Source organism: Lygodium microphyllum, chromosome 14 (assembly GCF_053477565.2).
Source record: "Lygodium microphyllum isolate KBCC chromosome 14, Lygodium_microphyllum_v1.1.10, whole genome shotgun sequence".
Taxonomy (NCBI): Eukaryota; Viridiplantae; Streptophyta; class Polypodiopsida; order Schizaeales; family Lygodiaceae; genus Lygodium; species Lygodium microphyllum.
The window spans coordinates 58,629,384-58,655,259 of NC_141148.1; the positions used below are offsets into that span (position 1 = coordinate 58,629,384).

The window sequence follows — 25,876 nt, forward strand, 5'->3', positions numbered from 1 at the left end:
TGTTTACACTTTGTGTTCCAAACCAGGAGGGTGGCTAATCATGGTGAGTGAATGAGTGACTGATGCTGTGTGAAGTCAAGTGGGGTAACACACATGCAAATATCATTTTCTTGTCTTTCTAATAGTTATCCGTAGCGGGAGTCAGGTTGATAAATGGAAATCCCAAGTGGTACCGTGTATGTTCAACATGTGGTTGTGATATTTCAGTTTTGAGACACGCGCCTCATGCAGGAAGAGAAGAAAGAGTGCCTGAGTGGAATTTTACATGGCAAGGGGCATGCATGTTTGCCATCTAGCAACTAAGGAGAAGCAAAGGGCAGCTTAGTAAAATAAGGGAAAAAGTAAAAACGTGAGGAGTTTTTTGAAAAAAGTGGAAAAGGGCGGTTCTCGACACAAGACAATCAACGAGAGAGAGAGAGAGAGAGAGAGAGAGAGAGAGAGAGAGAGGAATCTTGCAGGCTGAAGAGAAGGGAGAAATCTGAAGAAAGAGGTCATGAAGCTGGGAGCTATTGGAGCCGAGGAGGAGGATGACAGGGCTGCTGAAGTTAATGGGCTGATGCGAGTTCTTAATTTTTAGATGATGGTAATAAGAGTCTTCTTTTTGTCTTGTTTTCATCTACTGCTGCATGGGGCAGAGAGTTTACAGATCAGTTCTGATGTATGGATACGAGTGAAAGATAGCAGAGGGTCATTCTTTATCATGTTGAGAATGATGTTTGTTAGTTATTGTGTGGGGCTTTCCATCAGTAGAGAATAATGGAAGTAAAGGGTCTCTACATTTGAAATTGGGTATATGGCCGGGAATATGTGTTATGGGCAGATGTTGAATGCATGGGTTTGAGTTAGTGGAAATCTGAAAGGATTTGCAGGGAAGGAAATAATGGATCAGAGTTCATAAAGTTCGAAGCTCCTGCAACCCTTCATCAATGCAGGATATGCTGAGATGTATCTGTTGGTATGCTGAAATGACAATCTGAAGTCAAAGAATGTGTCTTCTCGTTTGTAAGTTTGTGCTCTAGAACAGAGTAGTTGTGTTTGCTGTATAGAGTATGCAGGAATTTAAGACTGTAGACTGTGCAGAGCTCTTTCAGGGCAGCAGATCAAGGAATTTGACTCTGAGTTGTTCTGAAGAATTATAGATTGGAAAGAGAGCTATAACTTTTCTTTTTGAAGCTCGGCGATCCGAGATCTGGTTAGAAAGTTATGAATTGTTTTGTGTAATGCTCTATGAGGCAATTTCTGTGCTCTATGAGGAAATATGAGAATTCAGCAGCATCTACGTCACCAACTTGATTTCCCATGGAAGTCATCATGATTATCCATTGCTATATCAGTGTAAACTCTATTTGATGCAGTAAGGGATTGTCTACAACAGTGAAATGCTTATAGCAGCTAAGTTGGCATGAAAATTTGCTATATAAAGGTTTGGTTATATATGTATTTGGTTTGTATTTATGTGTGCTCTAAGAAAAGAAGAACAGAGGGGGTCTACAAGTGATTTTGTATTGCTTGAGGCAACCACGCTTTGTGGGGCAGTTTGCTGCGTGGGGTTGCCATTTCTAAAAAATAGGAGTTGTGTGAATCTGAAAGCTCGTGTTGTTAGAGTCTCAGCCATGGTTGTTCAATGTCAGATTCTCTCTAAAAATGGTAAAATCTGATCCTGAAGGTTTAGGATGCTTTTAAGTGTTGAGTTGAAGTCTCAGTGAAGAGTGAGTGATAAAAAAAATTTGATCATATATTCAGTGGTGCTGTCTTATGGATTTTGTTGAGGTGAGATCCTCGGTCTTTATCCTGTGGTGTTGTCTTGGGGGTGGTTGGAGGCCGACTACCCAATTCACCAACCAACAGTATCAAATAATCACGGTCTCTCGAGGGACGGATTGCAAATCCATAGATCGTGGAAGCCACTATACCTGAAAATAAGTGGGAGAAGACTGCTGCTGGCATTGTGACGATCTCTAGGAGGTCGTAGTGCCAATCGATTCTCCATTTGCTCGAAAGGACTTAGGGCGCATTGGATGTGTCTTATTGCCTTGAGTATAGTACTGTGATAGCCAATGCAGAACGATCTCTGTGGCCCAGAAAGGAGAGGTGGCACAAAGAGTGCCTGGTGGAAGACGCATATACTCCGGGCGGGGGGGGGGGGGTGGGGAGCAAAGGTCAAAGTCGGCAAGCAGTGGTGGTGTGTTCGGTGATGCCACAATAGGAGCACCCAGTGGTATGTCCATCTACCTGTGGAGAAGTCATATCATCAGAGTTGTTGGAAAGCTCAGTTGCAGAGTGATAGAAAATCGAGGAGGAGTGAGTGTGAGAGCATAACGGCTAAAGAGCGAGAGTGAGAGAGTAGAGTCAAGTACGATTCGATAAGAGTGTACCAACAATGTGTTGGTACACAAATAATAAAATGTATTTATACTTAGGGCACGTAAGGGTGTATTCATATGTATAATGTGCGTGTACTTTACACGGGGGTTAAACCGGGCCTTTATCCCAACAACCTCCCACTTAAAGGTCCGATGTGAACCTCTAACTAACCAACTCCCACTAGTCGTATGCAATGTTTGTACTGAGCTTTGCTTAAACTTTTAGTGAGAACATTTGCAGGGTTGTCTTGTGTTTTGATCTTGGTCAATGTGAGTTGACCATCTTCCAGAATCAGTCTGATGAAGTGATATCGCACATCTATATGCTTTGTGTATGAATGTTACATGGCATTCTTAGCCAGATACACAGTACTCTAGCTATCACATCCCAAAACTACAGTACCCATAGACATGCCGAGATCCTCTGCAAGTCTGCTCAACCATATAGCTTCCTTAGAAGCTTCAGTAGCTGATATGTATTCAACTTCAGTGGTATTGAGTGCAACAATGTTCTATAATTTGGAGCACCAAGAAACAGCCCCAGTAACAATTGTGAAAACATACCCATTGGTGGACCTACGAGTGTCCAAGTCACCTGCCATGTTTGCATCACAATAACCGTGCAAACTAAGTGCACCCTGCCCATTGCAAATACACTTTCTTTGTGTACCCTTTAGGTATCGAAGAATACACTTGACAGCCTCCCAATGTGTTTTGCTAGGATTTGACATAAACCTGCTAACAAATCCCACTGCATGAGCAATGTTTGGATGAGTAGCAACCATAGCATACATAAGAGAGCCACAAGCTGATGCATAAGGGACTCCTTTCATACCATTTGCTTCCACGCCATCTTTTGGGCTGTTGGCTTTGCTAAGCTTAAGATAAGGAGGTAAGGGTACCCCTAAAGGCTTAGCTTCAGCCATGTTAAATCTGTCTAGTACCTTTTCAATGTACTTTTCTTGAGATAAAAAAGTTTATGCGTTCTATCTCTATGAATCCTCATGCCCAAAATATACTCTGCATTCCCCAAATATTTTATGGAGAAGGTTGATTTCAGCTGATTTTTGAGAGTATCCAAGCTAGTCTTTCTTTTCTCAGCTAGCAACATATCATCCACATACAAAATAAGTATGATGGGGCTGCCATTTGTATCCTTTTTCATGTACAAGCAATGATCTGCATGGCTGCGTGTAAAATCATGAGATAGCATAAAAGTGTCAAACTTTTTGTACCACTGCCGTGGTGCTTGCTTTAGCCCATACAGGCTGTGTTTTAGATTACACACCATGTGCTCTTTTCCAAGAACTACAAAGCCCTCGGGCTGTTTCATGTAGATTTCCTCATCAATGTCACCATGCAAGAAAGGTGTTTTTACATCCATTTGATACAGCTCTAAGTCCAATACAGTAGTGAGAGCGAAAAGCACACGTAGAGTGGTTATCTTCACAACAGGTGAAAAGGCCTCTTGGAAGTCAATCCCTTTCTTTTGTGCATACCCTTTGGCAACTAGCCTTGCCTTGTACTTGGGTTTCTCGTCAAGTGTCTTTACTTTGTACACCCATTTGTTTGGAAGTGGCTTACTTCCCTTGGGTAGAGACACAATATCCCAAGTATCATTTGTATATAGAGATTTAATCTCTTCCTACATAGCTAGCTCCCACTTACTGCTAAACTCACATGACTTGGCCTCTTTGTATGTAAGAGGCTCATCCTCATCTGTAAGCATCACATAATGCAAAGAGGGGTCAAACGTATGTGGTTGCCTTCTTACGCGTGTAGACCTGCATACCCAATGATCAACATTTTCAGGAATTAGGTCTACATTTGGAGGTATATTATTTTCAACATTTATTGGCTATTGTAAGCCATTTTTAGCATGTTGTTCATACTGTACAACACCTTCATTTTCATTACCAGCACCTGCATTTTCATAATCAGCAAGTCTATCTTGCTGTCCGTGGCCTCCTTGTGCTCCTATTTGTTGTCCATCATCATCTGGCTCAAAAATAACTGGCTGATTATCAGTTTCAGCGTGTGGTACATCACCATGAGGCTCATTTTCTAAAGTAATAGGTGGCTGCAAACCCTGAAATTTCACATTTTTCATATCTTCATTAGAGGCTAAAGTACCTTTCAGCAATTTTGCCTCATTAAACACAACATTACGGCTGCGAATAATTTTCTTGGACTGAGGTAACCACACTATGTAGCCAAATTCACCCTCATCACCATAGCCCATGAAAATGCATTTGGTGGATTTTGGGTCAAGTTTGTTCCTTAGCTCATCCCTAACATGCACAAAAGCATCATAGCCAAATATGCATAAATGGTCATATGAGGCCGATTTGCTTGACCAAACCTCCTCAGGGATGCCATTATTTAAGGACCTGTTTAGAGAGCGGTTGCAAATGTGAACTGCGGTTTTGAGTGCCTCTCCCCAAAATTCATGAGGGAGATTAGCAATGGACAGCATGCACTTGTCAGAGTGCAGCGATGTGGAAGCGTAGGATAAAGACTGAGAGAGAGTGAATAGAGAGAGAGAAAGAGAAAAGGGGACAGTGTAAACGCAGAAAATCTGCGGTGTAGTATGCTGTATAAGAGTGCAGAAATACATGGGGGCAGACAAAATATCTGTGTGTCTTCGACTTGATGACCTCGATCTTCGTCAGCCCGAGCACAGTCTATCTCAGCCAACAGATCTCAAGATTAGAATCTGAAATGAATGATTGCTGGAGTATGCCACAAACTGGCTATAAATAGCCAAAAAGAAAAGGTATAAAAATGACCAAGTCGGCTGCATTAACCGACTGTAATAAAATAATGCCCAAATAATTGTCCGACTACACTTTCTGATGTGGCATCTGCTGACGTGGCACCCTGCGTTGATCTGCTGTCCATCGTCTGTCCAGGAAATGACTGCCTAACACCTCCTCTCAGATCCTGGATGGGTCAAGAGACTAAGGGATCTGGAATGCCCCCGAAGAAGAGCTCGGGGAAGTGCCTTCGTAAACAAATTTGCAAGATTATCCTCCATCTTGCAATACTCCACATTAATGGTTCCATCCAGAAGCTTCTCCCGAATGAAGTGATACTGGATCTCAATGTGCTTCATCTGGGCATGGAATACAAGATTCCGTACCAAGGCAATGCAACTCTCATTGTCGCACCGCAAAAGAGTAGGACAAGTCTGGGGACAGCCAAGCTTCTCCAACAATCTCCGAAGCCACACAACCTCACATGTGGTGGAAGACGCAGCCCGATACTCCACCTCAGTAGAAGAAAGGGCTACCGTGGGCTGGTTCTTGCTACTCTAAGAGATAATACGTGGATCCAAGATAAAACGGTAGCCTATAGAAAACTGTCGGTGGTCCACATCGCCAGCTCAATCCGAGTCACTCCAACTTGCAAGAACCAAATCTGAAGCATCTGTACCTGTGGGATAAGAAATCCCTAAGTTAGAGGTCCCTCTTAAATACCGAAGAATCCTTAGGGCAACTTGCCAATGCACCTGTTTGGGTTCAGTGGCAACTTGCCAATGCATCTGTTTGGGTTCAGTCATGAATCCTACCAAAAGACCCACAACAAAACAAAGATCAACACGAGTGTTGAGAAGCCAAATCAAGGATCCAATCAACTGATGGTAGCGTGAAGCATCCATCACAGGAGAATCTAAGTGTGAAGTGGCCTTCCAATTCGGATCCATAGGAGTAGTAATGGGCCGACAAGTCTCCATCTTAAAAGTCACCAAGAGCTCTTGAATATATCTCTGTTAAGAGATGAAAATCCCCCTCTGAGACTGATAAATTTCGTGACCCAAGAAGAAATGAAGAAGCCCCAAATCCGTCATCTTGAATGCCTGACGTAAAGCTGTCTTGGTCTCTTGAACCTTCGGTGCACGATCCCGTGTCAAAATCAAATCATCCAACATACAACACACACAACACACGACCAATCTCGGAAGTGTGCACATAAAGTTGCGGATTGGCCTTGGAGCACTGACATGCCAACTTTGATTGAAGAAACGAGTCAATCTTCTCGTTCCATGCATGTGGAGCCTGCTTGAGGCCATACAAGGCCTTCTTCAACCTGTAAACTTTCCCATCCAAGGATCCAAAGCTAGGAGGCTGCTCAACATAGATCTCCTTCTGAAAGTCAGCATTTAGAAAGGCCGACTTCACATCCAACTGATAGATAGGCCATCTCATATGGCTAGCCAAGGCAAGAACAGCTCGAATAGTCGCCATACGAGCAATGGGGGCAAAAGTATCATGGAAATCAATGCCTAGGTGCTGAGCAAAACCTTTAGCAATAAGGCGAGCCTTGTGCTTGTCCAAAGAACCATTGCTAAGATGCTTGGTCTTGAAGACCCACTTGACACCAATCACCTTCTTGTGAGAGGGACGAGGCACAAGAGACCAAGTACCATTCCTCTCAATAGCCTCCAACTTGGCTTCCATGGCCTTCCGCCAATGATCAGACTGTAAAGCCTCCTTCACTGAAGTGGGCTTGTGATCCTGCATAACTTGGGTTAGCAAACAATAGTTGGAGCAAACAAGCTCCAAAGAATGTGTCTGGTTCCTCCGTGACCTCCGCGGTCCATCGTGCAGTTCCCACTCCTTAGGGACCCCCTTGATCCCTAAATCTCGAAGTGTGTCACGGGCCCAACGAGGAGGAGGACAAACCTCTCCCTGTCGCTCTCCAGCTGCTGAAGACTTAGGAACATCCACCGGCAGAAGCTCCTCAGGGGTGGCTGGTGGAAGTGAAGACTCGAAATCAGAAGAAGAATCTCCATCAAAAGACTTTGGCTCCAAAGGAATTGTCTCGGGAGCCCAACTCTCCCTTGGATCTCCAAGGACGGGTGCTTCTCACCCCCCTCTGTGGCTGGAACTTCCACGAACCGCACATCTCGGCTCGTGTAGACATCCCGCTTGACGGGATCATACAAACGATAACCTTGGGACTGGGAGCTATAGCCAATAAAAACCTGTCGTTGGGAAGTTGCCTCGAACTTATCACGCTGCGTCTTCGGAATGTGCACATAAGCGACACCCAAAGATCCTGAAATAAGAAACATCAGGCTTGGTCCCGAAGTAAGTCTCAAAAGGTGTCATCCTGTCAATGGCCGAAGTGGGAGATCGATTGAGGATGTGAATTGCGGTAGCCACTGCCTCGGCCCACAGAAACTGAGGTGTCTGTTGGTGCTCCATCATGGTGCACGTCATCTCGATCACACTTCGGTTCTTCTGCTTCAAAATGCTATTCTCTTGGGGAGTCTTGGTGTTAGCAAACTCCTGGTGAATGCCCCTATCTGCACAAAAACAAGCAAACTCATTAGACATGAATTCACCTCCCTTGTCTGAACGCAAGGTCTTCAGTTGCCAGCCAGAACGGTTCTCTTCAAAGAGAAGCCAATCCTTGAAGTGAGAGAAAGTCTTCGACTTCAAAGTCAAGAAATAGACCCAAGTCATCCTGCTATAGTCATCTACGATCAACTTGAAGTACAAGCTTCCTTTCAAGGACTCGGTCCTCATTGGGCCATAAAGATCCGTAGATACAAGCTCCATGGGTAAAGTAGACCGCCTAGAAGCTTTGTTGGGAATCGCATCCTGATGCAATTTCCCACGAATGCAGGAGACAAACAACCCTTGCGACACCTTCCGAAGGTACACGTAGTTCAGGTGGCCACACCGAGCATGCCATAACTCGGACTGTGTCTGAGAAGTAAGAAGAAGAGAAGTAAGAGCTGAAGAAGACTTCAATTTGTAGACACCATTCTCCTCATACCCTGCAAAGAGAATCTTCGTCGATCCACGATCAAGGACTCAAACAGTATTAGTGTCAAACTCCATCAAGAGGCCAATAGCACAAATCTTATGGACCGAAAGTAAATGATACCCCAAACCTGGCACATGCAACACCTCAGAAGTGTGGGTACCACCACGTCCATCTGGAATAAGCTGCATCTCACCCCGCGCAGCAATAAACACAGAAGAGCTGTCTCCAACGAGAACCGGCCCACGCGAAGGTCATAAATGGGCAACACCAACGGGAGGAGGAGTCATGTGTCGGGAGGCACCACTGTCCACGATTCACTCACAAGCCTGGGGAGTTGCCATCATAGCATCAGAAGTCTTCGGTGTAGAGTCCTCAATGACTGCTAAGTGTAGAAAAGCAGCTGATGAGGATGTAGCCACCGCTCCAGAATCCTTCGTGTCCTTCTTCTCGGTGTCCTTCTTGTCTTTGTCGGGGCAATCCTTCTTTCGATGACCGGTCTTACCACAAATATGACAAGTTGATTCCTTCTCCTTGTCCTTCTTGGATTTGTTGTGCTCCTTCCCCTTTTGTTCCTTCCCCTTCTTCTGAGAGGCTTGACCAACCAAAGCCTCCGATTCGGAAGCATTCTATCCCTTCATCTGTTCCTCCTGGTCCAATACCATAGGAACCAACTCTTCCCACCGAAGAGTCGACTCCCACCGTGAAGCAATAAGAGCGGAATAAAAAGTACCGAATCGTGGCGGCAATTGGGATAGTAAAGTGATCGCCATGTCTTCAGAGGAAATAGGCTTCCCTGCATTTTGAACCTGTATTTGAAGCTGTCGAAGCTTGTTGATGTGTTCCCGAAGCGAAGAAGACTTATTCATGGACAAAGTTTGCATCTGCACCTCCAAAGAAACCCTCTTCATTAGGGTCATCCGGTTATACATCTGGTCGAGCTCTAGCCATATCTCACGAGCCACCGTCAAGTGCTCGATGTGAGCTATCACAGCTGTGGTGCAAGATAGAAATAGAAAAGATCAAATCCTAGCATTCAGTTTGTCCCAATGAGACTGGGCCTTGGTCAACTCCGCATGAGCATTGGAAGAGAGTTTGGACTCATCCCTCATCGAGGGCCTGTTAATCTCTTCCATCACCAATTCCGCCATATCATAAGACTCTAAAATGGTCAATTTCATCACCTGCCAGATGTGGTAATTGTCACCATCAAGCTTTTGATCCGTTGGAAGAGCCGGTAGGACAAGCACCTTTCTATCCATGATCACCTAGAACTCCAAATCAGTCGCTATAGACATGTTAACCTGCAATACCTGCACAAACGCAAAAGCAGCCCCCTCTGACTGTGAAAACGCAGCCTTCTAGGATTGATTCCTCCACTGCCCAAACCTTCTTCACCCGCCGGAGGCAATGAAAAGGTAAAATCTGCAATGGAAGGCCTCAAACGCAGCCTTCCTCACCTTCGAACAGCAAGCAACAAATTCACCGATTAGACTCCTTTCCCGCACGCCCACGCTTGCTTCAGCCTTGATCCGATGCGCAGCCCTCCCGCTCGCCCTCAAATCCTCGAAATGCAGCCTTGTGTTGCGCTGAAATCTCCTTTTCAGATAGGTTCAGCCCTCAGTCAGTCCATCTTCACCGCTCTGACACCATGTTAGAGTGCAGCGATGCGGAAGCATAGGACAAAGACTAAGAGAGAGTGAACACAGAGAGAGAGAGAGAGAGAGAAAAGGAGACAGTGTAAACGCAGAAAATCTGCGGTGTAGTATGCTGTATAAGAGTGCAGAAATACACCGGGGCAAAGGAAATATCTGTGTGTGTCTCCGACTTGATGACCTTGATCTCCGTCAGCCCGAGCACAGTCTGTCTCAGCCAACAGATCTGAAGATCAGAATCTGAAATGAATGACTGTTGGAGTGTGCCACAACTGGCTATAAATAGCCAAAAAGAAAAGGCATAAAAATGACCGGTTCGGCTGCATTAAATGCAGCCGACTGTAATAAAATAATGCCCAAATAATTGTCCGACTGCACTTGCTGACATGGCGTCTGCTGATGTGGCACCTTGCTGACATGGCACCTTGCATTGATCTGCTGTCCACCGTGTGTGTCCAGGAAATGACTGTCTAACAACACCACACTCTTTCACATAAAGTCCTATTATATCTTTCAGCCACCCCATTTGAAGAAGGGCTGTAAGGAGCTGTAAGCTCCCTCTTAATACCATGCAAGTCACATAAGGACTTGAATTCAGTTGATGTGCACTCACCCCCATTATCAGTTCTCAAGCATTTCAACTTTTTACTTGTTTGAGTGGTCACAAATGCATGAAAAGTTTTAAAAACAGCAAACACTTCACTTTTATTTTCCAGCAAGTATACCCAAATCTTCTTGGAATAGTCATCAATAAAGGAGACAAAATATGCAGTACCACCCAACGATTTCAAGGGCATACTACATACATCAGAATGCACTAAGTCCAAGACATTGGACTTATGAGAGACACCAGAGTAAAATGAAATTTTTATTTGCTTTCCAAACTGACACTCATTACAAAAGTCAAGTTTAGAGTCTTTTCGATCAACCCTCTTCAGAGAGGTAAGAACATCAAGTCCATTTTGGCTCATATGGCCTAATCTTTTATGCCATAACTCCAAGTGGCTGCCAATTTTAGCAATTGCAAGAAATTTGTCTTTCAAGGCTTTACAGTGCAAACAATACAAAGTGCCCTTCTTGGTTCCTTTTGCAATCAACATGGAATCCTTTTTCACTTTCCACAAACCCCCACCAAACAGTGTGGTGTAGCCATGCAAGTCAAGCTGACCAATAGATAGTAAACTCTTTTTAATGCTAGGCACATATCTGACATCTTTCAACACAAGCTCTTGATCATTGTCTAAAGACAAGTGTATAGTGCCAATTCCATCAATGCTGCAAGCATGGTTATTTCCAAGATACACCTTTCCATAATTGCCTACATTGAACATAGCAAAACACTCCAAGCAAGGAGTTACATGAAAAGAGGCACCAGAGTCTACAATCCAAGTCTTAGTGACACCATCATCAACTGACAAGAGTGTATCAATCACATCAGCCTTGGTAATCTGCATATCCTACATGTGACATACAAGGGCATCATAATCAACTGCACATAATACATCAGCCTTTGTATTTGAAAGCTCCTTTATGACCACACTAGAGGCCACATTGGCCTTTTCTTTGCCTTTGGTTGCCTTAGATGCATCTGTCTTATCTTCCTTCTTCTTTCTCTCTTGTTTCTTCTTGTAATACCTGCAATCAGGTTTCTTGTGGCCCTTCTGACCACAGTGATAGCAAGTAATGTCACTCTTTTCCTTTCCTTTGCTCTTGCTCCTGTTTCTTTGTCCTGCATTTGCATTTTCCTTTTCAGCCTTGCCTCTTACATTATAAGCTGAGTTGCTGCCTTCTCCACTAGACATATGTCTAATTTCTTCATCAAGATAGAACCCCTCACCCATCATATGAGAGATTGGGGTTATTGCTGAGTGAAACCACCAAGGTCTCCCAAGAGTTAGGCAGTGTCATGATAAAAAAGATCGCCCTCAACTTATCATCAAAGTCCAAATTTGCATCTTTGAGCTGATTTAGAATACCTGTAAATGCACTTAAGTGCTCAGCTGTAGGTTTTGACTCATCCAGTCGCATATTTACCAACTTGCGCATTAAATGCACTTGATTAACAGGTGTGGTGATCTCATAGGTAGTTTTCAGCTTCTCCCATATTGCATAAGCTGTATCTAAACCCTTGATGTCTATCAAGATGTCATCAGTGACACCGATCTTAATGTAAGCCACAACTTTTTTATTTACTCTGGCCCAATTTGCATTAGACATTAGTGTGGGTTTATCTTCCTACAAAGCATTCTCACAATTCTTTAGGAACAACATGCCATGCATGCGGCCTTTTCAAAGGTCAAAGCCATGACCATCAAACCGTTTGATTTCCATCAAACTCTTTATGTCTGAACTGGAAGAAGTTGTAGCCATTTTATCACGAACACAAGAGTAAATGCACTAAATTGCAAAAGCACAAGCTGAACCAGCAAATAACAGTGCCGTTCTTTCTCAACCAGAAATAAATCTCTGCTATTTGTACATGAACCAGCCACCACACGGGCAAAAAATTGCAGAAATTTACCAAATTCTGCGCAAATCCCCAAAATTTCAAGTCCAAAATTGCATAAATGTCAGCCAATTTGACCCAGCTGAGCAAAACTTTGCCAATACATGAAAAGTCCCAAATTTTCGGGATCCAATGTCAAGAAATTTTTCTCAAAGGAGCAAAATTTTGACCAATTTGGCAAAATCCCCAAATTAATTGAGGTCACCACACGCAATGTCTGCAATTCCCCCCGACTTCAAAATCATTGACGGGCATAAGCAGAGTCAAATCTGGAAAAAGCCCCAAATTTCTGGCTTAATTTTGCACAGAATTGACAACTGTGCTTTCACACGTGAAGCCCCCGTTAGAGGAAGGAATTAAAAAAAAAGGTTTTGAAGAAAAATAATCAATAATTCTGGTTCTCTGTGATGGTAATTGTTTGACAGTCGTGTGGCAATGCAAATGGTTCGTACGGTTCTCTGTGATGGTAATTGTTTGACAGTGGTGTGGCAATGCAAATGGTTTGTACTGAAACAATGTTGTTGATATCACTTTATAGTAGCCATATGTCTAAAGGAAAAGGGTCCTTTTGGTCAGGTACCAGATTTGCATTTCTAAGCAACTAATTAAAGAAGGAAATGAGGCTTGGAGAAGGATATCAAAAGAAGATAATCCGGTGCCACGGGACCTCATGATAAGTCATGTGGAAGGATACTTCATAAAACTCTCAGGCTCAAAAAGGCGAAGGTTGAATTTAAAGGTGAGATATTGATTGGGTATTGCATCGCTACATTTTGTCAATTACTAGAAGATAATAAATTGAGTTTGATGATGCAATGCCGTATGCTTGTAGCCCCATTTTGCCATCTGATGGTTATTACCAGTACCATCTGTGCTAGAAGGGCCATGTCTATTGTTAACGTTCATCTCTTGCCAACAAAAGGATGTTGCTTTGTGTATTTCACAGACAATTGAGTTTTCCATTTTTGAACACGTTTTCCAATTTCGGAAGGCCTAGTTCTGTGCAAGTTTTGAACTTTTTGGAAAATAAAAATACTTAATGGCCGTGAGCTAAAGACTTAAGATGTTGTGAAGCTGGGCTAGTGCCAATTATCTTTGCATATTTTGACTAGAAATGTGATCACCAGCTATAGATGCAGTACAATGGTTGTGCTTCTCCACTTGTTAGCTGGTGGTATTTGAACAAGAAATTTCGGACTGCAATCTGAGGTCAAGTAGTATAGCCTTGATAATCCCTGTAGCGAAGTGCCTTAATATTTACATGGTGTTTCAGGACAAAGTCTTCCTTCAGCAGCTAATAAAGTTGGGAGAGCTGGTATCACATGAAGACTTCGATAGATTATGGCATTGGTTATATCCAACATGTCTCTTGTTATCAAATCCTCAAGTCCGTTCAACATGGGAGATGGAAGATCCAAAATGGATACAAGGCATGGTTTTTCGGGATGAAGCAGAAACTCTACTAAGTGGGTCCGAACCTGGAACATTCATACTGCGTTTTGTGTCTGCTTGTAGCTGGCCCCACCCAGATGCTGGAGGTTTGGTTGTAAGTTACATAGATCATGACTTGAAACTGCATCACAAATTGCTGTGCCTTGACAAAAGCTCAGGGTAAGTAAGAAGACAGCTGGGTGGCTATGATCCTCTTTATTGTCAGTGCAAAGATGCATTTTGAAAAATTTTCACTTTTTTTCTGATGGTGCCAAACCTTTTCTCTAATGGTGCCAAACTTTTAATAATGCAGGTTCAGTTCAGGAGACAAAAAACCCCTATCTGAGGTACTGTTATCACAAGCTGAGCTATTGCAGCCATACAAGTAGAATTTCTGTAAACGTTTTACCTTTTGTTTTCAACAGAAATGTAAGTCTCCACTTTGATACTCAACATGCAAAATGTCTTGCACCAACCTTAATGATACGGAATGCATGACCAATTTGAGGAATGACAGCCCTTGCACGAACGATTTCATGAATCACAGCTTTGTAATCCTCTGTGCTTCCTGATTTTAGCACTTAGATCATACTCCTGAAGCAAGGAGTATCATTTGTGGAGAGGTCTTGCTTACCAAAGCACATCACAGAAAGATCCAAAAAAATAGACAGCTCTGTTGACCATCAGGAGTTAGTGATGGTCTTGTATTCCTATTGGAAATGGCATTCTTTTTATAGTTCTCTCTATAAAGTATGCTAACAAATATATTTGTTAGCATTGCTTGCAAGGGCTTGCTGTTGTAATTGTTGACACACAGTTTTGAGCAGAGCATCAATTTAACTAGAGTCCATGTAGCACATATCGTTGTTTTCTCTTCCTCTCTTTCTCTCATCCCTTTGTGTTTTTTTTTTTCCACAATCACTTTATGGACTTAAAGGCGGCTGAAGCAATGGAATACATCATTGCTAATTCTTGTTGTTTTCTTTCTTTAAGCTACTCAGATTAACCTGTTCCAGGCAATGGTGCTGTGCACACCAGGCACCCTTGTTGCTATCCATTGCTTTTCCACAGAATTTGGAAATTTTAGTTCTGGGCACTGAAGTCTTTACCTATTTCATGTCTGTTTTAAATCTTCATGTCAACTGGCTTTCTCAGATAGACCTATTCTGTTTTGATGTTTTAGTACTAATTAGATATATTTGTAGTGCGCTTGCTGCTGGAAGGAATCAATTATTCTTTTAGGATGGCTCATGAAACAAACTATGGACCTGACAAAGTTCCAGGTTGTTCTGGACACAGAGAGAAGATTTGGGGCCAGCGTAAGTGAGGGTGACCCTTTCAATCTGGCAGATGAGTATTAGGGTTTACTGATGGTTTAATGGCTAGCACAAGTTAATCTTCTTGCAGACTTCTCCAAATGTGATATATTATACACAAAGACCAAAGAAATGTTGCATAGTGAGTTGCCCCTGAACTTGCATTTTGAGAGCTCTCTTGGGACTAAACCTTGTCACCTGGCTCCGGCTGGCTTTGGGTTGCATGGACTAGCCTATTAACTACCCTGCAGTGTTAACCCCTGAAGTAGCAGCCTAGTTGGTTGGGTATGTGGTGTGTGTGTGTGTGTGCAGGCCAGCGGATTGATTGGGCAGCTGGGGGGGTTTCTTTTGGCATCTTTCACCCTCTGCAGGCAACCTGCTAAGGGTGAAAGGGCCTTGACCCATAAATAAATGCTGCCGTAAGGCAGCTCTCCAGAGTTCCATAGGCAGAGTGACTGGTAAGGCAGTCAGATGTGGGAGATTATTTGGATTTCAACTCAAATTTTCTATGAACTGAGATCTTTGTATACAAAGAGAGACTGCTCTCTACGTCTTGGCCATCTAAGATCTGTCATGATCATCTAACAATCCATGTACATAGTAAAGGTGGTTGGTAGCAGGAAATTTACCAAACTTACTTTAATGAAATAAATACACAAAACCTCAATGACAGGTGACAGAATCCATGCCATAAACCAGAGATACAAAGCATACAAAGAGTGGAGGCACACGGCTTTAGGGGTGGAACTTCTCCAACACCCTCATCTCTCTCTCTCTATCTCTCTCTCTCTCTCTCTCTCTCTCTCTCTCCTTCAGCAATGTGATGAGTGGTACAGACATATAATGTGAGACTGGGACCCCACCTATGAATACCAAGCTTGGGGCCCACTACAACTGCTACTAGGCTGCCCATAAAATGGCCATACACACCAAATACAAGCCAACGAAAGGCCTTATACATTCATGACCAGTGGGAAGTAGTATTTCAAGGGGATAATTCTAGACTGCCCTTCCTCCACCCATTTAATACAAGAGTTGAAGATAGTGCTTTCTCACATACAGTGGTTAAACAGGCTTCCTTCATGAGTGTACCACATCTACTTTGGTATTCCCCAAAAACTCGAACCTTTTTCAGTGGTCTTTCTCGTTGATTGCATCATGTTGATTCCAGCTCGAAGGTTTGGAAAATCTTCTAACAGTTTGGAAGTTTTTCTCAAAGGATCTCTTGTTTGCCTAAGTTATGCCTATGATATATACCCAAGGAATCCTGTCACTCGGCTCATAGCTTTGCTTGTGCAGTTTTGTTTTGTCCACTTAGTTCATCTTGCTTGCATGGTTGGAGGATAATTAAATGCCACGTGGCATGCTATCCAATCTTGTACCTCTTTTATTGGGTCTACAATGCAACAACAAATTCCATTTTATCTCTTACTATTATTAAGAGAAGGTTTTTCAGTTTTTTTTTTGTTTTTTTTTTTGGGGGGGGGGGGGGGCAGAGGGTGTGCACGTGCACACGGAGCCCCCCTTGTGCTTGCATGGAAGACAAGTTTGCAAGAGAGTGCGCTCGCGCTCGGAGAGAGAGAAGAAGAAGAAGAAAAAGAAGAAATTTATAATTACTATTATAAATGATAAATTATTTATAATGATAGTTAATAATTTTAATGTATAACAATAATAATATTTATTTGTTTATTGATAATTGATACTAATAATATTAAAAATAATAACTAATGTATATTAATATATTAACAATATTAATAAATTTACAACAACAGTAGCAACAACAAATATTATCAATGTATATAATTAATCATTTTAATGTACTTAATAAAAGTAATAATGATAAATAGCATCAACGTTTATAAGTAACAAATTAGAGAGAGAGAGAGAGAGAGAGAGAGAGAGAGAGAGAGAGAGAGAGAGAGAGAGAGAGTCCAAGTCATGAATCATCAAGAGCTTCATGCTTACTAGTAACTTAGGTTTGTAGTATTACGTCTATGGAGAGGATATACTATTCAACGAGTAATAATATTCAATGGTGGGTAGTAACCATTAGATTATGAGTGTAATTAATCATGAATGTTGATCTATTATGTGATTGCACAAGGAATATGTAGGATGTGTTGGACTCTTGTCAAATTTTATGAGGGTACCATGTGCATGCACCTCTGACCACTCTAAGTGCTACAACAATACAAATAAATGTTTTATGGTACCAATTAAGGTGTACATGTGAGCATCAGGATATTATAAATAAATCTTCACCTCACACAAAAGCTTTGGGATCTCTCATGATTGGTTTTCTTGTGACTCAAGCACCCATGAACCTGCTTGCCATTTGAAACATGCCTTTGAATCTTAATGTGAAGCACCAAAGAATACCAGTGCTTTGAGAATACCACTGTGAAGCATCGAGAGAATCTAGTTGCAGAGTGCCCAATGCAAATTATGAAAATGACAACCTACTTTTTTGTACTCCATTATAGATTCTGAAATTTCCTAATTATATAGATGGGCTTTCAAAGACTCAAAGCTCAAATGCTTTCTCATTTATGAGGATGCATCTACTCAAGTGATCTACTAGACTATGAAGATATTGTAGTACCTTTTCTAATCCACACCTTTAGTTAGTAGTGTAAGTGTAACTAAGGTTTCTACCTTATACATTCTGAAATATTACTTGCCAAAGGCCTTTGTTGAAATGAGTAGCTCATAAGAGAGACATATCTAGCATAAACCCAAGGTTGCTCTACACTAAGGTATGCCACCTTGTGGTCATCTTTGCAAGATCATAATATCATATCTTGAAAGAATACAATCCATCATGCTTTTCTTGCTAGTTAGCCTTTTGCTTTGATAGTTAATCAACATTAACAAAAAATATTCTGCATAGAATTAGAATAGTCAATGAGAGAACCTAACATAAAACTTCAAGTCTAGAAGGAATTGTTCAAATTCATTCATATCTCATCTAATGGTGTGCCATCCAAAAATATCCATAAAGTTTGAGACAATGAAGAATACTAATGGCACAAAGAATGGCTAGTATGTTACCACGATGGATTGTCTAATACTCTTACATAGAGTCCGATGAGAAATTTTGATTTTGCTCCCCCCCACACCCCCGCACACACCCCCCCAACCCCCCCCCTCCAACACACACACACACACACTGCATATAATGTAGAAGTGTATTATAGGAAGAAGTTCCCTCAATGTGTATGATATACATGCACACATTTGCAATGTGGAAAGACAACTCAACATAACCTCTGATAGGTGGTTCAAATTTAATACATTGTTTAAGTGTGCATGTTAATCTTCGTAATATCACATAGAATGCAAGGACATTTTGGTACATCTTGAGAAAATTATTGATGGCTAAGATCATATGACCTTCAACAAAATGCTATAGAAATATGAATAAGCATCCATTGAGGGCAAGGATATATTATTTTGGGGAGAAGGGATTTTGCATGTCATGCATACAATGCAAAAAGTAAGAATTCTTATTCATAATAGGGACAAGCTCTTCTATTAGTTAACTTTTGCTTCATGATAAACTTCGCTATGCTTTCTCATTCTCAAACCATAGAGTAATGTTCTCTACAAAACCTTCTCAACCTTTACATTACAATTTCATCTTGAGATTGTACATATGGATTGTTGAGGAGTGTTGATTTGGCTATAATGCCTTTTTGGAATGACAATGAGGAAGGATAAGCAGGCTTACTATTTCTCCTTCTTTAACAAGAATCAATGGAGTTACTCAACAAATTTACAAATGAATAATAGTGTATGTGATTGGATGTTAGAAGACAAAAGGAAGGGTATTACAATTTTGTAGGGCATCATCATGCATCATGAAAACTTTGAGCTAAATCAATATTTCCTTGCACTTGATGGATGCCCATTCATATTTTTGTAGCCATAATTTTGAAGGTTCTATCATTTTTGCATCTAATAATTGAAATAATGTACCTTTTTTCATAGTCTTTGCTTTTATGATATCTTTTATTTGTGCTTATTTGTATACATATGCGGCCTTTTCTTCATAGCTAATGGAGGTCTTTATGTGTCATAACAAGTAGAGAGATAGAGAATGATCCTTAAAACCAACACTTACAAAAGTTGACATTTAATGTGTGCATTTCATTTGGACCTTCTAGTTAATGGATTATAGAATAGAGAGTTCATTCTCATTTTCTCTTTTCTTGTTGTCAATAGTGTAGAAAAAGATATAGAATAGAGAGTTATATTAAGACAATTAAAAACTAGAAGAGCTAAAATAGCATTAGGGTAGAGGTTCCAATAAGAAAATAATGGTAGTTAATAATCGAACATAAAGTGCTCTAGTTTTAAATATAATACAAAAAACCATATGCCACTTTATATATGCTTCAATCATTGATTTGTTGTGATTGTGTCATTGTGGCCCTTAATGTAAACTGTGTTCAAAGTGGGATTTGTTTCTCACACATGGATTATTTTAAAAAGAGTTGAATAAAAGACCCATTCAATGCCTTTTTCATCATTGGGTCTCTGTTTATAGTTGTTGCATGATGCTTTTGGGTGTTCTTGAACCACATTCAATGAGATTAAAGGTTGTTACACATATTGGGTGGCCCTACTTTTGGAAGGCTACCACATGGGCATCCACTCTATGCCACACCTCAACCCTAGCCTAGGTGATATTCGGGTTCTTCTCCTTTGCCTTACTCTATGAAGTTCTTCCTTGGGTGTTCTCGAACCACATCCAATGGGATTAAAGGTTGTTACACATATTGGGTGGCCCTACTTTTGAAAGGCTACCACATGGACATCCATTCTATGCCACACCTCCCCCCAGCTCAAGTTGTATCAAGGCTCTTCTTCTTGTCCCTTGCCTTGCTCTTTGAAGTTCTTCATTTCGTATCATCTTTCTCCCCTTAGGTTTCCATGCATTGTGTTTTCATTATCAGTATTTTGAAAAACCTCTTTTATTTGTGTTACATGTGCTCTCGCTTTTGTGCTTTTACCTACTCATTTTGTGATGTGTTTTTAGGGACCAACCCATTTATGTTGTAGAGATTCATTCAATTTTTCATTTTTAATTTGGAAATAACTTAATACTTTGTCTCCAATTTTATATTCTTTATCTATTCTAATTAACATAATATCTTTCTGGCTGTGCTTGTGCCATTTCTAAGTTATCACAAATGACTAATCTTAGTAATGGTTGTTTTTTAAATAAAATTTTTGAAGTACCAATTTGCTTCATCTTTGTATTTCTTATAAAGGTATTGCGTAAGGAAAATGGGACCTTACAGCACCTTATATGGACTTTCCTTTGTTGAAGTTAGTATTGAGCATCTATATGTATATACTACATAAGGAAGAACTTCATTATCGCAAAGTTGTTGAAGAGGGTCTACATAAATGACAATCATTTGTTAAATTCTTTTTGTTTAGACATCCAAAAAGTCTATTTGTTTGAGGGTGATATGGAGATGCAAAAACTTGTTTAAATTTTTATCACTTTAGATTTAAAATGTTATCCTTGATCTAATAGTATAGTTATGGAACATGAATGTCTAATTATTGCATCTTCTAATAGAAATTTTGATATTGAATTTGTTTTTGCATTGGTCAATGCTTTGACTTCACACCAATGTGTTAAATATTTTGTTAGTACTACAATGTATTTATTTCCTTTATTTGTTTCAAATACTTGTCCAATGATGTCTCGTTTCACTACAAATGGTCTTCAAACTATTGTGGTTGTAGTAATCTTGTAGGTTTCCCTATTGGAGCTTTGAAAGTTAGGAATTTTTGACATGATTTGAGATAATGTGCTATGGACCCATAGTTTTGACTAATAACTATTTTTTGTAATGCATTCTAAACATGTATGGAATTTTAAGTGGCTAAAAGGAAGATAGTGGGTGTGCATGAAAATAATTATACGTATAGATGTAGTTTCTTTAGTGACCTAAAAAATAGCTAACAACTTTTTAATAGAGAGTTGAGCAAACAATTTGTTAACTAATCATTGAAATGAACTTGGATCATCACAAAGTTTGAAAGCCACAACTTTAAATTCATATAACCCCTTTGATCCTTAGGAGTTGTATGGTGATAATGTTGTATGTTGTAGAGAGGATAGTGATAGTAGCATGCATCAACACTCAAGGAAGCAAGAAGCTTCATGGCTCGTCTCTCCAATGCATGTGAAATATTGAGAAGCGGGAAAGGGAAAGAACTAGAATTCCCAAGCATCTCTCGATTATGGTCTACCAAATTGAGTCATTAGATCTTTCTTCATAGGGTAGAGCAACCCCAAGAAATTAACACCTTACTTATGATGCATCACTTTTCTTAAATCGATAGTAATTCATCAAAATTTTTGGCTCATTCGTGTCACTAATATCTTGTGGCATTGGAAGAAAAAAAAGTACCACAATGCTAGTCTCATGTGAAGGTGATAGTGAAATCTAAAACAACAATATTTAAAAATTAGCCTTTATAGGTGACAGTGGGGGACTTTTGTGAAAAGATGCATGCAATTTAGTAAGGTGACAAGTTTTCAACCCATTCCTTCCCATAGGGATACTTTATTTCAATCTCATAGATCACTAGTCCAATGACTCGTGTCATGTCATTGGCTCTAGTAAGATCCTCATTATTTTACTAGTTCCTCTATCCTAGTTGTTGTATGAGGCTTTGGGTGTTCTTGAACCACATCCAACAAGCTTGAAGGTTGTTGCACATACTTGACATTCTACTTTTGGGGGGGCATCATGTACGCATCCACTCTATACCAAAACAATATAACTAAAATTATTATCATCTTGACTAATTGTAAGTTTTTTCAAAGTGTCATTACACAAGCATATTTACTCCATGAGAATAAATAAAGAACAAGGTGATGCTATCACAAGATGGATGTTAGGTTGGAAGGGGTGGAAGGATCTCCTTGGCAATTTTTAAAGCTTGCTCAAAATGAGAGCTTTCTTATTGCAAAAATTACCCAACTAGATTTTTATTGCTTGTTACTCACTAAGGTAACAACGCTAAGGTACCAAACCTAGACATGACAATGAAGTTTACTATGGACCATAGAATAAAATTATGAGGATATTCACACACATGCATTCTCTTTTGTTGTAGTAACATATCTCACTATTGCTCAAAGTAGAATGCATTATATTTTACATATATAACTTTCTTGAATCAAAATATATTAGGATGAGTGTATTTTGAGGATGATTGAATTTTATTTCAAATTATTATTTTACTAATGTATGATGATTGTTAATATTAGCTTGCTATGAGTAATTTGATCACATAGAAATATTAGGATACTCTAATGAAGATGCTTGTGATTCATGACTTTTCTAAGCTACATACTCAATGATTTGATTTTGTTGCAACTTTGATGATAAGATTGGTTTTATGTCACACACACACACACACACACACACACACACACACACACACACACACACACACACACACACACACACACACACACACACACACACACACACACACACACACACACACACACACACACACACACACACACACACACACACACACACACACACACACACACACACACACACACACACACACACACACACACACACACACACACACACACACACACACACACACACACACACACACACACACACACACACACACACACACACACACACACACACACACACACACACACACACACACACACACACACACACACACACACACACACACAGAGGTCCTCTAAGATGCCTCAAAGGCACATGGAACAATACAACATAGCTCAAGATTTCATATACAATCCACTTCGAGATACCATGTCACGAATGGAAATAAACTAGTAACCTTATAAGAATCATTATATAATTGATTATGCTAAAGTAGCCTAACATTTAGGATTTTTGAACTTTTCTATGATGGTTTTTTCACCTCAATAAATTGCCTATTTGCTCTATTTTCTAATCTCCTTTATCATGGAAATCTCACTTGGTCATGCTTTTAGTTACATTGGTGTGAGCTCATTTTTGAACTCATTTTTCGGTTCCCTTGAAACGTTTAGATTGCTACAATGTTCGACTCTATCTAATATTATACAAGAATTCTTGTATTGCTCATGTAGATCTTCCATGTGTACTCACTGTAGATGTCCTATCATGCATCGAGTATCTTGCATTTTATAGCTATAGGATGCATACGGTTAGCTTGGAAAGATCTTAAGATGTAATTGTGCATCATTAGGGGAGATTTTGACTCAAGTTTGAGCCTTTTAGTTTTAGAGAGAGAAATCTTGTTAACTAATAGGGGGATAGGTAACATTATGATGAAAATGGGATTTTCCAATTTTGAAGTCTTTTATCTCATTTTAAATATTTTTTAAATAAAGAATTTTTAGGTTTTTTGGAACACATTCATGGAGGCACAAAAAACAAGAGATATTGATATAATTAAGGACACTAGAAGGAGACACTTTTGATCAGCCTTGTATAAACTTGTAGTCCCCTAGTCATTTTCTTGAAATTCTTGAACATACACACAACCGTTTTCCCCCTATTGTAGTATCCCTCTCTTTTTCCCTAAAACCTCAAACAATTCAACAAAGTGTATGCCCTCCCTTTATTTTTACCTAGGATTTTCTATTCTCTCTTTTCACTCAACATCTTCTTCTACTCCATCTTCTATGTCAATAGAAGCTTCACCTTCTTGGCATCCTTCCTTTCCTATCATAACAATCATAATATGCAACAGTTTCGATCTTGACAGCCATAGATGGATTCCTACTACCATCTTCGTAACTTGGTTCTTAGGTTATGTTGTAGACAAAGAAGAGGAGAAGACATGGAAATGAATTCGTTGATAGTTACAAGGGGCAAGTCAAAGATTTCAAGCTCAAAGAACCATGAAATAAAATCAAGGAGGTGTATACACAACATGCATATATGCACTCTAAATTGTGCTTACAGAATTGGTCCATTGACATGCCATGCCATAGACCTATTTCAAGTTTAAAATATTTCAATAGGCTTCAAACTGGGTCTCATGTTTGACTTTCCTGAAGTTTGTCTATGTTTGTAGATATATCCCCATCAAACCTCAAAGATTGGAAATATACCAAAATCATAGTTGGAATCTTTGATATATTTCATGGCTCTATTGGTGAGCAATTATACAAACTCGACCTCAAGCAGGTCATTGGTTGAGGACATAGTTTTCTTTTATAACAAATTTCACAATATACCATCAAGTATGATAAGATATGGATCTCTCAAGCCTCTTCCACTCCCAGTTCTAGATAGCATAGAGTAACTAGTTGCGATATCAAAAATATGTGAATCTTTTAGATTAAATATTTAAGAAGATATTTAAAGATATCTATGACCTAATGTAGTGAGTTGATAGGTGAAGATTACAATCTTCATGCCATTACATGTTCTTGTGGACTTCTTTTACGATGAGGAAGTTTGAAAAACATAATCAATGTTCATATGCAAATTGGAGAAATGCTTAGACTTCCTAGGTAAAAGCTAGGATATAGAAGAAGTGTGTGGGACTACATCCAATGTGCAATGGAAATCCATTGTCTAATAAATATATGATTGCATCCCAAAATTTTATTCTAACTTTTTATTACATGAGATGACATTATGTGGATGGAAAGATTGTTGTAGCAATTAATGAAGACTTATACAATGACACTAATAATCCTATGATGATGTTAGAGGTCTTTTAGAGAATGAGCTCTTAATGATGCTCAATGTAAGAGAAAACGTCTCTTTATGTCGAGTGAGAATGGATCTAGCAAACAAGGACCTGAATATCCCTGCTAATTAGTCATTCAAGTGTAATGATTGCAAGATAAATAGAATATGCAATCCAAGACTGTGTTGTATAGTCTAAGATTCATGTTTTTAAAATTTACTAATAATGTTAATCATGGTGAACCTTATGTGTAGGTGCCCTAGAGAAATGAAAGAAATACTTTATATAGGGACATTCTCATGAAAGAAGTTTTCCTCTTGTCACAACTTATCTGATAGAAATATAGATGCAATAGTTACAAAGGGAACACAATGTAATACAAAAGTAATTTGAATTCCACTCTCAATGACTGCAATTCTTGTACACTTTCAGACTCTAGTGAGATCTACAAGCAAGAAGGGCAACACAATTACAAAAAAAGGAAGAAAAATGCCAAAAAGTTCCTTATCTTTCATTGTATTCCATTGCAAGATATTGTATGAGTTCCAAATTACAATCTTTGTACCACAGGCACACATCCACAAGGGATGTTCTTTCCTAGATCAATACCATGAATAGAAGAGAGTCCATGATGAAAATCTTATCTTGTTGATCAAAAGGAAGGTTTACAAAAATTAAGTTGCAAAAGCAAATAAACAATAAGTTTCAAACCATCTACTTACAAGAAAAGCATGTACAAATTTTGAAGTACTATGATTTAATAATATGCCTTAAGATGGCATTCATTACGCGATTGTTAACCTCCTTGCCAAGGTCCTCAAGGACTAGAATATCCTCCTCACTAAAGTGAAAGGCACTCAACTCTGCTATTGTTGGTGCACAATGGATACAATCCGCTCGCGGCAAAATCTCGTATGGTTTTGATGTAGTTTTTGGCTCGCTAGGCTTCTCACTGGTCGGAATTTCCAGTTATATTGGAAAGGATTCGGTTTCCTTGCTTTCGTCCGAACAAATTGTTTTCATTCCACAAGGTGTTGTGATGTTCTTTTATGGTACTGCGGGTCTTTTTCTCAGGTTTTACTTGTGCTGCACCATGTTATGGGATGT

At 39.9% G+C, this 25,876-nt stretch overlaps 1 protein-coding gene across 3 annotated transcripts in view; it reads left to right on the forward strand.

The window, feature by feature from the left end:
• The window catches only part of LOC148025629 (SH2 domain-containing protein B-like), a 45,281-nt gene extending 19,890 nt beyond the window's left edge, over window positions 1-25,391 (forward strand). Inside the window, exons 8-12 of one of the 3 annotated variants that reach the window (XM_087692843.1) lie at window positions 12,876-13,038; window positions 13,573-13,910; window positions 14,044-14,077; window positions 20,326-20,383; window positions 25,202-25,238. In XM_087692843.1, coding sequence (XP_087548969.1) covers window positions 12,876-13,038; window positions 13,573-13,910; window positions 14,044-14,077; window positions 20,326-20,382 — 592 coding nt within the window. In that variant the 3' untranslated portion in view covers window position 20,383; window positions 25,202-25,238. Of the gene's footprint in view, window positions 1-12,875; window positions 13,039-13,572; window positions 13,911-14,043; window positions 15,512-20,325; window positions 20,384-25,201 lie in introns of those variants that run through there. The other 2 variants (XM_087692842.1, XM_087692844.1) reach the window with 2 other exon arrangements.
• Window positions 25,392-25,876: the final 485 nt, after the last annotated feature.